This window comes from Brugia malayi (assembly GCF_000002995.4).
Source record: "Brugia malayi strain FR3 genome assembly, contig: Bm_v4_ChrX_scaffold_001, whole genome shotgun sequence".
Classification (NCBI taxonomy): Eukaryota; Metazoa; Nematoda; class Chromadorea; order Rhabditida; family Onchocercidae; genus Brugia; species Brugia malayi.
In genome coordinates this window covers 13897992-13913886 of record NW_025062479.1, presented here as the reverse complement: position 1 = coordinate 13913886, position 15895 = coordinate 13897992, and the positions used below count along the sequence as shown (strand labels likewise).

Sequence of the window (15895 nt, the reverse complement as noted above, 5' to 3'; positions counted from 1 at the left end):
CTTTTTTTTCTTCTTTTACGACTAATAAAATAAGGTTTTATATTTTCTAAAAAATAAATATAAATAAACAAAATGAATATCAAAAATTTTTATTAGAAAATTTTTGCACACTTAATAACTAACAGGTTTCTTTTTCTTTGTTTTCTTTTTTTAGCATTGATAAAATTAATTTGCCGGCTTTTTCACTAACACATTTTATCAATTTTATTTTACAAATTCTCATTTCATTCCTTTTTAAGGTATTTCTTTCAAACATACATCATCGTTCACATTTGTTTTTTGTTTTTTTTTTTTTTATTTCTCTCTCCCTTTTTCAATTTTTTTTCTCTTTTCTTTTTTATATTGGTAAAGCAATATTAAATATAAAATTGACAGACGCGAAAAGTTTGTTTACAACAAAATTTTCGTTAAACATTGTTTTTTTATTTTTTCTTTTAATCATTTTCATTCTCATTTCTTCTCTGCTCATTTCAACACTTCCTGCCTCTTCCTCAAAGGTCAGTAATAGCAACAACAATAACAACAACAATAGCAGTAGAGATAGTAGCTGTAGCTGTTTTCCAAATAACCAATTCTTCTTTTTATGATTCTTTTTTCCTCCTTTTTTTGCCATTATTTGCAGTAAATCATCATCCATTTGCGCCAATTCCTTTTTTTTGGTTTTCTGTTGCGCCACCTTCCTCACTCCTATTCCACTCCTCTCCTTTCACCTCCTCATCCTCCCGTTTCTCTGTCTTTCCCTCTCCCTCTCTCTCTCCTCCTCCTTTTTTTTATTTTACACTTCCCAAACTAAGAAATCATTTGTTATTTTAGGAATATTTTCAGGAGTAATCATCATTATCATCATTTGTTGTTTAGTAATATTCCGGTTCTTTTTTTTGTTTATTTGTTTATTACCTTTCTCTACTTCTGCTTTTTTTTCTGTTGCTTTCAAAAAAAAGCAACGATTTTTTTATGTGATAAATAGTAATCTATTTTAATTTTAAATAACAATGAACTGTAGTAATGTAATAAAGATTACAGACAAATTGTTACAAAGATAGTGAATAGTTATTTAAATTATTTCTATTTCCTTTCTTTCTCCTTTTTTTTTTTTCAAGTATTTCTAGAATTAATACATTATTTATCAATTAAGAGTGTAAATATTTTTTAATAAACATATAAATTTATGCATAGAAAGGAAAAATCTTCTAATAATTTGTTATTTTTTTATAATTTAAAATTATTATAACATTTCTAAATATGCATGAATTAACATTTTAATAGATTGATCGAGTAATTGAGTAAAATATTGAAATTATCATAGATTTGTAATTTGAGAAATCGTATTGATGACAATGTATAGTTATTATATGACTTTAAATTAAAAAATTTGCTATTATTATTTGTTATTGTACAGTTAAAGGCATAACTCACACCTTTTTTTTTCTCTTTTTTGTTTTGTAGCAACAAAAAAAAGATTTTAAAAAAAAAGAAACTTTCAGAGAAGAGAAGATCATGTGAGCTCAGTTCTGTCTTACACGATAAATGATGATTGCTTTCACATTTTTCTATTTTGCACTGTTCAAAGATCTATTTGCTAAACCATTTTCTTATCTTTTTCATTCTACAAACAAATTATCTTTTTCAAATTTTGCAGTTTAAGTTTTTTTTTTTCTTGAAAGGTTTTGAAAAAGATGAAAAAAAATGCTATTTGCTGTTATAGCATGTGATTAAATTTATTATTTTTATTTTGCAAAAATTATGAAAAGTGAAAAAAGAAGAAAAATGAGTTACATTATAGAGAATTGCTATTTTGCAACTTTGTTAAATCAATTATTTACTTATTGACATTCATTAGCCTTTTTTTTATTGTTTCTTAAAACTTAATTTATTCTATTTTATAAAGTAGCAATAATTTGAAAGATATTAAAGCAAGTATACATGGGTGATTATTGAGATTATTTTAAATAAGCCAAGAAAAACTGTACTTTATCAAATTGTAATTATTACTTGAAAGAAGCCAAGTAAAAGTATCCTTTGAAATTGTAGTGACAAATAAAAATTATATCTTACCAAGTTTTAGTGATTATTTTGAAATAAGTCAAATTAAAAATCTATACCACCTATCATGTAAGATAATTCGAACTGATCAATAATATAAATCGATCATTGTTAATGGATTTTAAAAAGAAAAAACGTTTTATGTAAATACTTAAATGCTACTACCACTAGTGATCGATTCTCTCCAATCGTTTCGACGTAAAAACATTTTCTTTTTCCTCTTTCCTTTTTTTTGTTTTCTTTTCTGCAATCCATTAAATAACAATGATATCGTGAAACACATCAAATGCAATGATATTTATAAGAAAGATAAAAAAAAAATTTTTAGAAATGGTTTGGTTCATTCGTAACAAAGTATTATTTTTTAATATTTTTTTCAAATACTTTTGCAATTCAAAACAAAATTTAACCAACAAATTTTTCATTCTTCCATTATTTATCATTTTTCTTTTTTAACATTCATCTCATTTTTTTTTCATTGTTTTGTTTTGTTTTTGATTTGTTTTTATTTTTATTTTTGCTTTTATGTTTTGTTTTTCTCACAATTGTATGAGAGGAACAAAAAAAAGAAATGAAAAATGAAAAAAAAGGAACAAAAACGAGAAAATACAATTTGTTTATTTCGTTTCTGTTCTTTTTTTCTTTTTTTCTTCATATTTGTTGCACTATTTTTTATTGTTTTTTTTTTTTGTTTTTTTTATTTTTTTTATTTTAATCTTTTATCGTTTTTGTTGTATCAATACATAATTAATGGTACCAGAATCGTTTTTTCTTTTGCTGTAAGCATAAATTTTGCATAAATTGATTGATATTTCGGAAAAAAAGAGAGAAAAAGAAAGGAAAAGGAGAAGAAAAAATATTAAAGTAACTGAAATTGTTTTGCTGTTATTGTTGCTTGAATGAAAAGTGCGAAAGCAAAGCTTTAATTTAAAATTTTTGCTTATATTTTTTGCATATTCTTTGTAGCATTTAAGTATAATTAAACTTTCTTTAACATATTTAAAAAAAAGTTGTATATGATATTATTTTAAATGATGTATGTATTTCAATGAAGTTATCTGCTACAGTAACTTCTAATTCTTCCATCTTTAATAAGTTTTTTTTTTTTAGATTCTGTAATTCATGGATATTCCTGAACTTGAATAGAATCCTTGTTTGGCTTTTAGAATTGAATTGAGCTAAATGTTTGAAGTAAAATTGAAAAAATTCATTGGAATAAAAAATTGAAATCTAAATTCTCCTTGTTTTATATCCATAATTAGTATTGAAAAATATATTTCTAGCTTTATTTTGTAGTTTTACTTTTATTTTTCTTCTTCCTTCTTATTTATGATATACATTCATAAGAAAATTCTCTGCTAACTGCATAATTCCCTACAATTAAAATTGTTTTTTTTTTTCTCTGTTAAAGATTTAATGAAGCAAGACGAAGTTATTAGAAATTAAAATTTAGATAAAAATCAGAGATATTAATTTCCTCAAATTATTGTTATCGATAAAAATTTTTTAAGCTAATCTTTACAAATGCCTTACAAAATGCACCCCTTTTTTTATTCCTAGCATATAAGTTTGACCAAATATTTTCAAAAATTGAAATTAATAGAATTTAAATTATTAAAAAAAAAGGGCAGAAACAAGACTGCCATTTAATTAAACTAAATGATATTGTATTAATCAAAGTAATTAACGACTATTATGTTGTAATATATGGAATTATTTATTGTCTCATTTTGTTATTTTATATTTGAATGAAGATTTTGGAAGAAATAAAGTTAGAGAATTAATTTGCATAAATTTCTCTTCTACTAATGCAAGAGATAAATTTGAACATTTAAAATGATTATAATAAGTTATGGGATGGGAAATTTCAGTGATTTATCGTTAAAATTGTCCTCTGCGAAGTTACAACTATGTTTTGTGCTTTCTTATGAGAGATCAGAGGGTAAAATTAATATGAAATGATTGTAGCTAAGATTAAATAATTGATTATTATTAGTAGTAGTAAAGGATAGGATTTTATTAAATAAAACTGATAAATAAACAAATAGTACAACTTCATAACAATAATAACACTGTTAATATTATATATGCTTCTCTAAATTATTGTCATATTCTTTGTAATACTGTTAGGTATTTTTGTTGAGTTTTTCTTATATATATATATATATATATATATATATATATATATATATATATATAGTTTTAATTAACTTAAAATGAAAACGTTATGTCAAAAGGTCATCTCGAATGTTTTCATCTGTATATCTGTTAATGTCACTCACACCTTTACAGTCAAATAACAGTATTGCAAACATATACTTTCATACACGCTATACTTATAATTATTTTATTATTTCTATCAAAATTTGTATTGTGTGATATATTATTATAAGCTATATTTATCTTCTCATTTTCTTCATTTCTCATTCCAAATTAAAAATTTGTTTCTTATTAATCATTATGTTATTTGACAAAATTATATTATCTTTTTTCTTCTTGTTCCTTTTTTTCTTTATTCTACTAACGTCCTCTATCGTATTCTCTTTTATCCGTATTTTAATTGATCTATGTCTAATGCAATACTGAAAACTGGTTTTATGAATTTTTTATTTCAGAGTTTCTCATTTCTCATCTGAAGGGGATTGTCTCTGTTACACATATAATACCTAGTACCAGAAGATACAATATTATTTTCGATTCTGACTTTTTGATGATGCATTAAAATGAGAAACCAGTAATTGTGATATGTTTGAAGAATGAAATTTTATGGCTCTCTCTATCTAGTCACAATATTTTGGATGTCGATAGAGCAAGTGTCTGCACTGTTTATAGAATCGTTTTTGTCTATTTCAAATTAAAAGAAAAAATGGACAAAAAACGAACCTCAAGTTCAGTGGAAGAAGAAACAGGTGTGTTGAAATCGGGCTACGTTACAGCTGCATTTTCGCCCGTCGTAAGTGTTTTTTTTATTAAACTGCTGTTATCTTTATTCACTTTTTCATTTAATTTTTTTTTTTTTTTTTTTTTTTTTTCAAGCATTTACTATAATTACAGTCATATGAATCAGAAGCTATATCTTTAGTAAATCTAAATGTTTACTATCTTTCAATTGCACCAACAATTTCCGATTATAATTTGTATGTTTTTTGTCTTAAAAACGATAACAGTTATCTTTATCCGACAGTGAATTTCCTGGATAACTGTGTAATGTTTATTAATTTTTCAGAAAACAAAAAGGATGTATTACGCAGTATTGGGTCATCGAGCACTTGAATTGCATGAAAATGAAAAGAAATCTCAAAGGAAGAACAGACATCCGCGACATCTGATTGATCTCTCCACGTGTTTCAACATCAATCGGCATGTAAGCCGAATCATTATTTTCATATGTGAATTTAAACTTATTGCAACATAATACTTCCATTTACTTAGGATCTGTACTTGTTAATTAATTCGTTTAGTGATAACTTATCATTTGAAGAAATCGCAAATATTCGTTTTTGCAGAAAGATAAGCTTTAGCTTTCTTCCACTATCTGCAGAATGAATAGTTGTAACCTTTTCCAGCAGGAAATTTCTACTGAAATAGTTATGTCCGTTCAGTTAATGATTTCTTTCAGTGCATCTGAGTTCAAATATTTCCAACAGATTAGGCTATTCTTAATGTTGAAAATCACTGTGAATTTCTCACTGATCAGCGAAATTAAGGAATATTATTGCTAGCAACAATTTTCTACTAACTGACTGAAAGATTGCTGACTACTCAGATTAGTTTTTTTTTTTCTTTTTTTTTTCTTTTTTTTTTTTTTAACAAGCGTTCTCCTTTTGTTAGGTCATCAGTACTTTCATTTGCTTTTTGAATTTCAAAAAAATATTTTTCCAATTTCAAAAATTTAGATAGCTTCAAAAGTATTAGTTATTTAAAAAATTTGGTCTGCACTCCCGTGTTTTATATGGTAAATTCCTCCACTACCATTGTTGATTATCACTGAAATAAAAATGAAGTGAAGTCAATTAAACTTTTTTTTAATACTAGACTGGATTAAATTTGTCTCATTGCGTTGTATTTTGAATATTTATCTTTGAAAAATCTTTATTATATCAAACAGTGAAGATTGTTTAGGAATGAATGTTGTATTTAGTTGCATGCAATATTTAATTTGTTAAGAGTGTGTAATATTTGTATAGGATATGTATAGAATAGTAGTGAGTGAACATTTTAAATTAACTGATCAGGAGCTTCGTGATAACGCTGATTTGTTTAGCGCATTGAAAATAAAGGCTGAACAAGTTTAGATAGGAATTACGGAAAGCTTAGCAAATTTTTGAGAAAGCAGCATAGGAAAGTGATATTTGTAGATCATCCTGATATAGCTGGAGACAGAAATAGATTTATATGGATTTATCAGGCTTATCAAGAGCTGAAAAACTATATTAAATCTTTAGAGTCAGGAAATCCCTGTGTTAAAGTTAACGCTAGTGCTTATTTAATTTTTGTATATAACTAAAATATTTTAAAATTGCATTACATCTTCCAAGTGACTCAGTTACTATTTTTTTGCAATATATTTTATATGGATAAATGTACTTAAAACTTTAAAAGGTTTTAAAAGGCTACAAAATATTAAGTGGGCGAGGGCTATTGTGACATCTCTTGCATCATTCTGCTTCAATTTCAATTTGTCTCTCCCGAATAATTTTTTAAAATTTCGTTTTCTGGAAGTATTTTCCTAATGAATTTGAACTAATCAGATTTTCTGCATATTTTGATGATAGAAAAGTTTTTATAGAAAATTCTCAAAGATATAGAAAATTGAATCATTAAAGCAGTCAATGCCCATTCATTATTCAGAGTGGGAAATTTAAATACTTCATTAAATTCATATCATTTCTTTTGTTATCATATATTAAATTTTTCATTTAAAAAGGATTGCTAACTGGAATATTTTTTTTTTTACAGTTTGATGGTCGATTGAAATATTGTATAGCAATTATGACACCTGATGAAACACTCGTTTTGCGAGCAGAAACAGATGTGTTGAGTGATGAATGGTACGATATGTTAATGTCTGCATTGATACCTGCACGAGCTTTACATCTTGGACGGCCCGTTCTCGCTAACGAATTTTTTGGTAAATTTCAATTCACTTATTATTTTTTTATTGTTAATAATATATATTTTATATACTATTATATTTGTATGCTGCACCGAGTTATTCAGAAGGCGTAAATTGATAGTAATAGAATTACTAAATATACCATATGCCTTGTCATTCAGAAAACCATGACTAGCAGTTGCATTCCAACGGTAGTCTGAATAGGAATTGTTGATTATCTTGGTAGTTTTATGGCTGATGGTAAACCCGAGATCTTTAATTCTGGCCTGCTTTCGCAAAGTAAAAAATATTGGAAGTTTTGTACAACTAATGTTTCTGTAATTCTGTTCGGTTGCTTATAATCCTTTGGAAATCTATTTTAAAAAAATATTACTTCAGAATGTGCTTGGGATGTAACGATGGTTGAACATCCAAAGTTCCGAAAATCAGTTAAATCTTCGGAGAAATTGATTAATTTATGTACAAAAGACCCGTCATTACTCGGGCCACATCGATTATGTTTCTATCATCATACGATAATTTTATGTCGACGAGGTATTGAGCCAGCACCTTCAGATGCTTTATCACAGTCAGGCATTCCACCGTTCAAAGTAACCGACTTTGTGGAATTTCCTGTAAGTTTTTCGGTTTAGTGTAATTACTCGTACATTCTATCACAGTACGAAATACCCAGATTCTTATTTGCTGAAACAAAACGTGCAGTTGAAGTTTCCTATTATAAAACAGATTGTTTTATTATTGTTCAAGCAATGACAAAGCATTTCTTCTGTCTTCATATTTCATTATGCTAGGATATTGAAGTAAAAAAAGAAAAAACTTAGCATTTCTTTACTGCTCTATTTTAGCGACAGTACATGGCTAGTTTTGGTTGCCAGGAGAGATATTTTTTTATGGTAATGGGCCGCTCATCACCATCTGGTTCCGGTGAATTATGGGCATTGTGTGATTGTGAAGAAGTAGCTGCAGATGTACACAACAAATTAAATAAAATTATTGAAGAGGAATGTGAGAAAAAGAAAAAAATGCCGAATGGGTTAGTTTGAATTTTGGATTTTCGTTCTTTCACAACTCTGTGATTTAAGGTAAACTCTAAACCTTTACATTTTAATATGCTCATTTGAAATCATTAGTAGTGGCTGCAGTCATTTCTAACAAAATTTAGTTTGTTGTAGCAATTACTTTTTTTTTCCATTTCAGTAAATTATAGTTATTTTTCCATGACAAGCATACATCTTCAGGCTTATATTTTATGTTTCCCCTCTCTCTCTCTCCCTTTCTCTCTAAATTGAGAATTCCTCTTCTGCTTGGTAAAGAATGTTTAAAATTTTCATTTATTTGGTTATATTTTTTTTGGTTCTCTTTTCCAGACCGTTACTGCATTTGACTTCTACGTATCATTCTCATCGTGACCGACTTCATACACACAGTGGACTTCGAAGAACAGGAACCACAATGTCAAAGTAACTTAGTTTAGCATTAGTTGTTAGACGAGAAAAACAAGTGAATGTTAATGAGCCACTCATTTTTTAAATTTCAGAAAGCAGGCTAATAATTGCAGATATATCTTTAAAAAAGGGAACTTGAAGTTGTTTGAAACTGGTTTTTTCAAAATAAAATATGGGAATAGTGGGGTTTCTAGAGGGCTTATATGTGATTATTTTAGAAAATTGACTCCTGATGAAATGTCACTGAAAGAACGGCGAGCCCAAATACGTGGTTACAAATGGGCTGCAGATTCAATTCAGGAAAGAGCACAGGAAGACACACTCTCGCCCAATGTTCCTTCCTTTCTGTGGTTTGATTCGACTACCACTGCTAGGTATATTTTATATTTTGCCAAATCATACGAAATTATTTTGGTATTTTGCAGAAGAAAATTTCTAAGTAATTATGTTGATGGGTTTACATATAACTTTTTTTTTTTGGAGTCGCTAATCATCTAATTTTTACAGAGGGAACTGTTTGAAGAATTCACGATCTGGGCAGAATTCGTTAGTTAGGAAAATTGATCGGACGCGAAGTTTTGAAACGAAAGTATCACTCTCCTCATCATCAGCAGTTCCTCGGTCACTTCTATTTTCTTGTTCCATAGATTATATATTAATCTATAATTTCAAGCTTCAATTTAATGAAAAAATGGTTTAAACTTTTTTTACAGAGCAGGAAATGAGAATAACTGCAAAACAATGAATGAGAAGAATAGTAAGGGATATTTCCCAGCAGAACTGTCATTAGAAAGTTTGGAGTGGTCGAATCTTTTTCGAAATCATCCCTCGTTTGCGTCATCGTCAGCTACGGAAGAAACTGAAGACAGGTAGGTTTTTTTTTTGATATATTATCTAAAGTAATGTTAATAAAAAGTTTATTTCAACATTGATTGGTTCGGTTCTTGATGTTTTTCGTGTTACTCTGGTTTATATTGGAGGTAAAGGCATAGTGAACATTTAGAAATAATGCTCCTTGTTTCAATTGAAATAGCAGGAAATTTTATGAAATGAATGGTTGGAAAAGGAAGGTGATGATTGTGTACAGGAAACAATAAAACTTTTAGATTTTAATATCGCTTCATTTCATTCTTTCCTTTCTTCATTTTTTGGGTTGCTACTTATGAGTAATGAATTCATAATTTGACTTATTCAATAGTGATTTTCATTTTATCTGTTAAGTCAGCTCTGGTTGTTGGTTATGTATACAATTATATTATTACCTTATGTACTCGAGGATATTTTCAAACCTTGTTTCATGAGATTTTAAGTTTGAAATCAAAGAAAATTGTAGTGGTGGCACATTACGGACCGATTTGGAAGAAACAAATCCTTCTAAAACATCCGTTGAGCGACAGATTAAAGCAACCATCGAACGAACGCATCCGTCCATATTAAAGCAGCAGTTCCTGCCTCATTCGGAATCTCGAAAAGTTATTTCGACAACCAGTGGATATCCCGAATGTGATGAACGAGCCGATGGAACATCATGTTCAGTTGCCGGAAGTACAAGTACCAATGATGATTTCTTGCAGACAACACCTGGCGAAAGTAATAATTATTGTATTTGGTAGTAGTATTGAAGAAAAGTGAAAATAAGAGAAATAAGTAAGACAAAACTTTTGTAAAATATCCTCTTACATTTAAAGCATATTTGTGTATTTCATTCGAAACCTTTAAACTTCTTTTGAGCATTATTAATAAACCGATTAACACTGTTGGCTTCCATTTGATGAGATCCATTTTTTCAGTATTCATTAAGCTGAGAGAGTTAGTCAGTAAACATTAGGGTTTCTAGTTTTCTATCCACAATGAAAAATATCCATACTGATATTTGCCTTATATAATAAAGATCGAATTAGCGAACTATGAATTATTTTTAGCAGTTAAATGGTATGTCTGAATTAACTATACATTATCCACCCTTTAGGACTTTAAAACTATACCATTTTTGTATATTTGCTACTAGTTTAGCCTGCTTTTTATCTACATTTGCTTTTTTTTGTTTTGATTTTATTTAATAAATCAAATTCTTATTTTTTAATATGATGAGAAATCATTCTACCAACCTTTGGATCGTTACTAAAAATTTTGTAGAGTAGAGGTTTGAATAGCTAGAGAATATATTGGTGTGCAATTTTGACGGGAAAATTTTAATTTGACTTGAATATTTCATACTTCTCATTTCATTTTGGTTTTTTTTCAGTGTCAGAGGATGCATCTGGAGATAATTTGGAGTATGCTCCAATGGAAATGAATTCATGGTCATCGGGAAGTGCATCACATCTTGGTTTGTCAATAGGTAATTGATTGTAACTTTTCACCGTGGTCATCATTAAGAAAAAATCTTCAGTACTATTTAAGACAAAGCATACATCCTCAAATTGAAGTGTGAGTGTTACTGGAGTGAAATGCTCTGCGAAAACAGAAGTTGGGATGAGAAAAGAAGATGATAGAGGTTAGATGCTACATAAGAGAGATTGAGCTGAAGTAGTTGACCGAATTTTCTTTTTGATTAAATAAGTTTTTCTTTTGTATAATTTGTGTTTTCAGGAGAGCCACAATTCAATTTTGAGGAAGTGCGATCATATGTATCGGATAGTAGTGATAGTTGCTATTCTTCAATGGTAGCAAACGGTGCACCGCGGTAAGTTTCTCATTCGTATGGTGTGGTAATTCTATAGAAGTTTACTTCTTCATCCTGAGGTAAAATCTTTTCATGAGACAGATATATTTTGCTCCATAAACATTTATTTTAGAGCATATTCTTTTGGTACGTCACATATTGTGCATCAGCAACCGCGGCGTTCAGGAAGAAAACTGATGCATCCTGAACATGGTTCACCGGCACCGGATTCCTTGTAAGTCATTGTTGCTGGCGTCTTACAAGTTATTATATTTTGAATCTCTTCATTTTTCTCATCAATTTGTCCTTCGTGTTATGCGAAATTGTACATTTTTGCTTTTGACTACTACTCGGTCATTTTTTTTTATAGGCGCAATAGTGGTACCTTACCGCAAAATGAAGATGTGCATCATTCGAATAAGCCATCACCGTCGACTTCTGCATCGCAAGAAGATGCTCGAAAGAGGGCTTTTTCTTTAGGCAGTAGCAAATCGTGGTTTCAGTATGTTAAGTTCAACATTTTTATATATAAGTAACTGTAGGTTCCAGAGAATGTCCCAAATGATGCGAGTAGGCAGATATTCATCAACTCGAAAAATTTTGTCTTTTAAATTTTGAACAAAATATTGTAGGAAACCATTTCGAAAGCTATCTCGAGATTTTATATCACGTGCACATCGTTTATCGAATACATCGCAAACATCATCAACAAGTTCAACCGGTTTATCACTCGTTCATTCGCCGAATTCTTCCTTTTTACCCTCAACACCTCAAGCGTTCATAGCTCCTGATCCATATCCAACTTCTCGTGGTGAGTTGTATCTGATTGTTTTTTTCTTCTGAAGACAAACGCGACATAGTATTTCCTTTCATGTTTTATATTTATTTTCTGCTGCTGTATATTATATTAAGTGATTATACTTGTGATCATAATAAATTAAATCACAACAAGATGCCTTCTAATCTTTATTTGATCACTTAACTGAACTCAGACACTTCGTTATGGTACAAATATTTATATCGAACTGCGATTTTTAATTGCGATTCTTAACTCTATGTAGATCAAGATGATATTGTTTCGTATTCGCCTGCTTTGTTCTGTCAAACTAGCTACATGACCGTATTGAATTTGGCTTGATTTTTTTAGTCATTTATGGAGAATTTTGGCTATATAACAAAAACTAACCAATAAAAACAGAGCATATAGCATAATTAGAGTTTTTTCAACAGAAAAAGTTAGCTTTTGAGAATTTTTTCATTTTTAATAATGGAGTGGTTATTTTATTTATTTATATTTTTTTCATTTTATTTTATTATTTTATTAGCGTAAATTTCAGTTCGATCTGGAAGCATAGGGTCAGGACTTTCAACCCCATATTCGAAACGGCATCTGAGTAACGATCCTACAGGCGATCATGTTCCAGTGGATTTTGGTGGCGGTGGCTTATCACTTGGGAAATCAGCAAGTGGTTCACTGCATAGTGTTGATAGTCCGTCAAGGTATATTTCTTTTATTTGTTTAATTTTGCTACCACTTTAAGCATTCCAAAGAATATGGTGAAATTATGGTTATATTTCTTTAAAATTATAAAGGCATATTGGTATGGAACATCTATATATGTGTTGTCGTATTTTTTTTTATAGATGACAAGTTGTCATGTTTTCTCTTTTCCAGATCAAGAACTTCATCGTTTGGTTGTGGACAACGATGTTATGGATTACGCGATACAAGCGATGTCGTTATGCATGCAACGGATACAGAAAGCGAGTGTGCTTCAGCACTTTCATCACGATGTACATATGAACGACGTAGGGAGCAACGTTAGTATTTAACTGTGTTTAGCAGTGATGATATTGCGTAGTTGTTTGATTCAATAGATGGAATATTAGCCACAAATTGTAAATTCTTAAAAGAAAAAAAAAGTTATAACAAGCAATTAGGAATATGAAACTAACATGTGAAGAAGCTTTGAAGTGTAATTTTAAAAAAGTAGAATCTTTAAAGATAAGGTTATAGAAGTTTGGTTGATAGTGATGAAGTATTATACAATATTTTATAGCACTTTTAGTTTCTCTTTAATATGTTGATTATTTCTTAGGTCTTATTATTCGTAAGAAATGATAAAATTACTGATTCTTCATAAGAAAAGATTGAAATTCTAGTGAAAGCAATTTCAGTCAATAGCTCAGTATGCATACCAAATGAATTTGATGAAACAGACGACTATGTCATAAGAGATCCAGCAAATGCGTCGGATATTCATATTAGTTCATCACGAGTTAGTCATGAAGGACAATTGTGTGCTAATAGTTATCCAGATTCTCGTAGTTCACAAATTTTTGAAACGATACAAGAAAGTTTATCAGGACGATCATCTCCTACAAAGTTTGTTTAATTTTTTCGAATAATTTATAATTAGGATATATTCAACTCAAAATAGTAAGACCTGTTAGATTTTTTAATACATACGGTCGAATGACAGCTAGTGGAAGAAATTTAATTTTAGAGATACTGATTCGATTGGGAGTTACGAAGAGCAGGAAGCCAGCGATAAAACGGATAGGAAGTCTGATAACAGTAAATCCATCGAAAAGAAAATTTGTAAGGAAGATAGTAATGATGGTGAAAGTGAGCAAGAACAGAAAAAAACATTGTGTTCTGGTCGTGATTTAGAATTTGTTCCTGTGGATGTAAGCTTCGATTTTATGTCGATTCAATAAAACCAGCAAATGTTCCAGGAAATAAGTTAAATTGAGCTGACACACCGTTTGAATTATATCATCTCATTTTTCCAATTTGATATGTCACATTTGAAGGTTTATAAGATTTCTATTATCACGATAATTGATAGGCAGTTCTTTTTTGTGAGAATGAGAATCACAGTAATTTAATCAAACTTTATACTTATGATCGCCTCTCAGTGATATTTTGAAAAATCAAACAAATCGTTACGGAATTGAGAAGGATTTCTGGAACATTTACAGTAACTGTAATCGAAACATAAATTTTAATTGGAATAAAAGTTACAAAAACTTTATATTTGGAAAAGCTGTTTGTTTTTGCAGCCATCTCAGTGATATTTTGAAAAATCAAACAAATCGTTACGGAATTGAGAAGGACTTCATGGAAAGTTTGAAGAAGTTGCACACGTCTTGGAATACAATTCGTAATTTCAAAAATATCAATTGGTAAAAAACGTGAAGTAAGTGAATGTATTCCTTGCATATATAGATATAATTCGTTGCAAATTTTGTTGCATCCTTCTATTTATTTCACTTTTACGAGATCCTTTCTCATCATATTCCGTAAAAATGCAATTTAATTTTTCATGTATGAAAACTTGAAATGTGATGAATATTTATGCTGCTTATTTTTTGTTACTTCGACGATCTCAGAAAAAGTTTTTTTCTTAATATCGTTCTTGTTCTTTTCACAAGGTGTTACTGAAATGTGGCATTACTATCAAGTTAATTATTATCCATTTTTGGATTTAGTTGTGCATGAAGCAAAGTACAGTTCATTTTACTATTATTTCACTTTTCACTTTATCTTCCTACTGTTTTTTTGTTTTTACTTAAAAAAGAGAAAACGATCAATGATAATGCTCTGTCTTAGGTTTTGAAGGATCTCAGTTTTTCTTTTTTTATTATTCAGAGAATTTTGTAATTTAATGGAATGATGATTCAGCCATAACAATGCATGTTGTTTGAAGTAAATGTCTTACTTCCACCATTATTCCTAACTAGAAAGTAGAAGTCATTACTTAAAGATATCAGAAATTCTCGTAAGCCTGCATTTTTCGTTGTCGTTGGACGATCTCAGTTGAGGTGGTGATGAATTCGATTGTCGGTCCTTGACTATAAAATTTTTGTCGCTTACAAACCATTACATTTTTTCTTTGGAGTAGTGAAATTTAATCCATTGATTTGCATATTAAATGTATTTTATGCTATTTTCTCTTTGTAAAATATTTTATTTGATTTTTGAAATCTTATTCGAGAAAAACTTGCGTCTCGGAATGCTTTCTGTACTGTATTTATTTTAAGCATTTCCACAAAGGCTTGTGCATTCTTTATTTCTATTGCTGATTGTTTTATTTAGATTTCTAATGACAAATATTGCTTTTTCTTTTTTTTTTTTTCGTTGTTCTTTGATTGCACATCAGGGCAGTGGCTTGATTACTCCTGATTTAATTGATATTCAGTCGTAATTTTGAAATTTGATTGAAATTTGTCAAGAATATATTTTTGTGTTTTATGATGAATTCCGGTGATTTTAACTGACTGTTCCCGGTTCCATTTCGCTCATTTCGACGGGACGCAATTTTTCCGCTTTTTTTCTAACTGCTTGTGTCCTTTAATTTTATTTGCTCTCAAAACGTGTCTGTAATTTTTGCACAAATTTTAATAAAGAGTATGAATTTTACTCTTTTTTACATTTTGATATTGAGAGTTTTTAATAGAAAGGGACTACATATATTTTAGGCTTATTAAAAGGTGTTTGACATTTCAACTTGGAAGGAATTGGATGTTTAATATAGTGTTTTTTAAATGTTGGCATTGATATTAACGTTATGTAAAAAATACTAGCTCAGGTAGAATCTGATATTAAATTAATTACTCATA

The 15895-nt window shown here is 29.1% G+C and overlaps 1 protein-coding gene across 1 annotated transcript; it reads left to right on the top strand.

The window, feature by feature from the left end:
• Positions 1–4909: 4909 nt before the first annotated feature.
• On the top strand, positions 4910–14347 carry Bma-ist-1 (PH domain containing protein; the record flags this gene model as incomplete). The annotated part of the gene is made up of 20 exons (XM_001891584.2): positions 4910–4996; positions 5270–5407; positions 7003–7174; positions 7538–7773; positions 8005–8192; positions 8527–8619; positions 8823–8978; positions 9112–9225; positions 9318–9473; positions 9938–10194; positions 10850–10945; positions 11197–11290; positions 11403–11504; positions 11640–11771; positions 11902–12080; positions 12607–12769; positions 12945–13090; positions 13448–13655; positions 13777–13960; positions 14336–14347. 20 exons carry the CDS (start codon positions 4910–4912, stop codon positions 14345–14347), a joined length of 2913 nt encoding a protein of 970 aa, XP_001891619.2.
• Positions 14348–15895: the final 1548 nt, after the last annotated feature.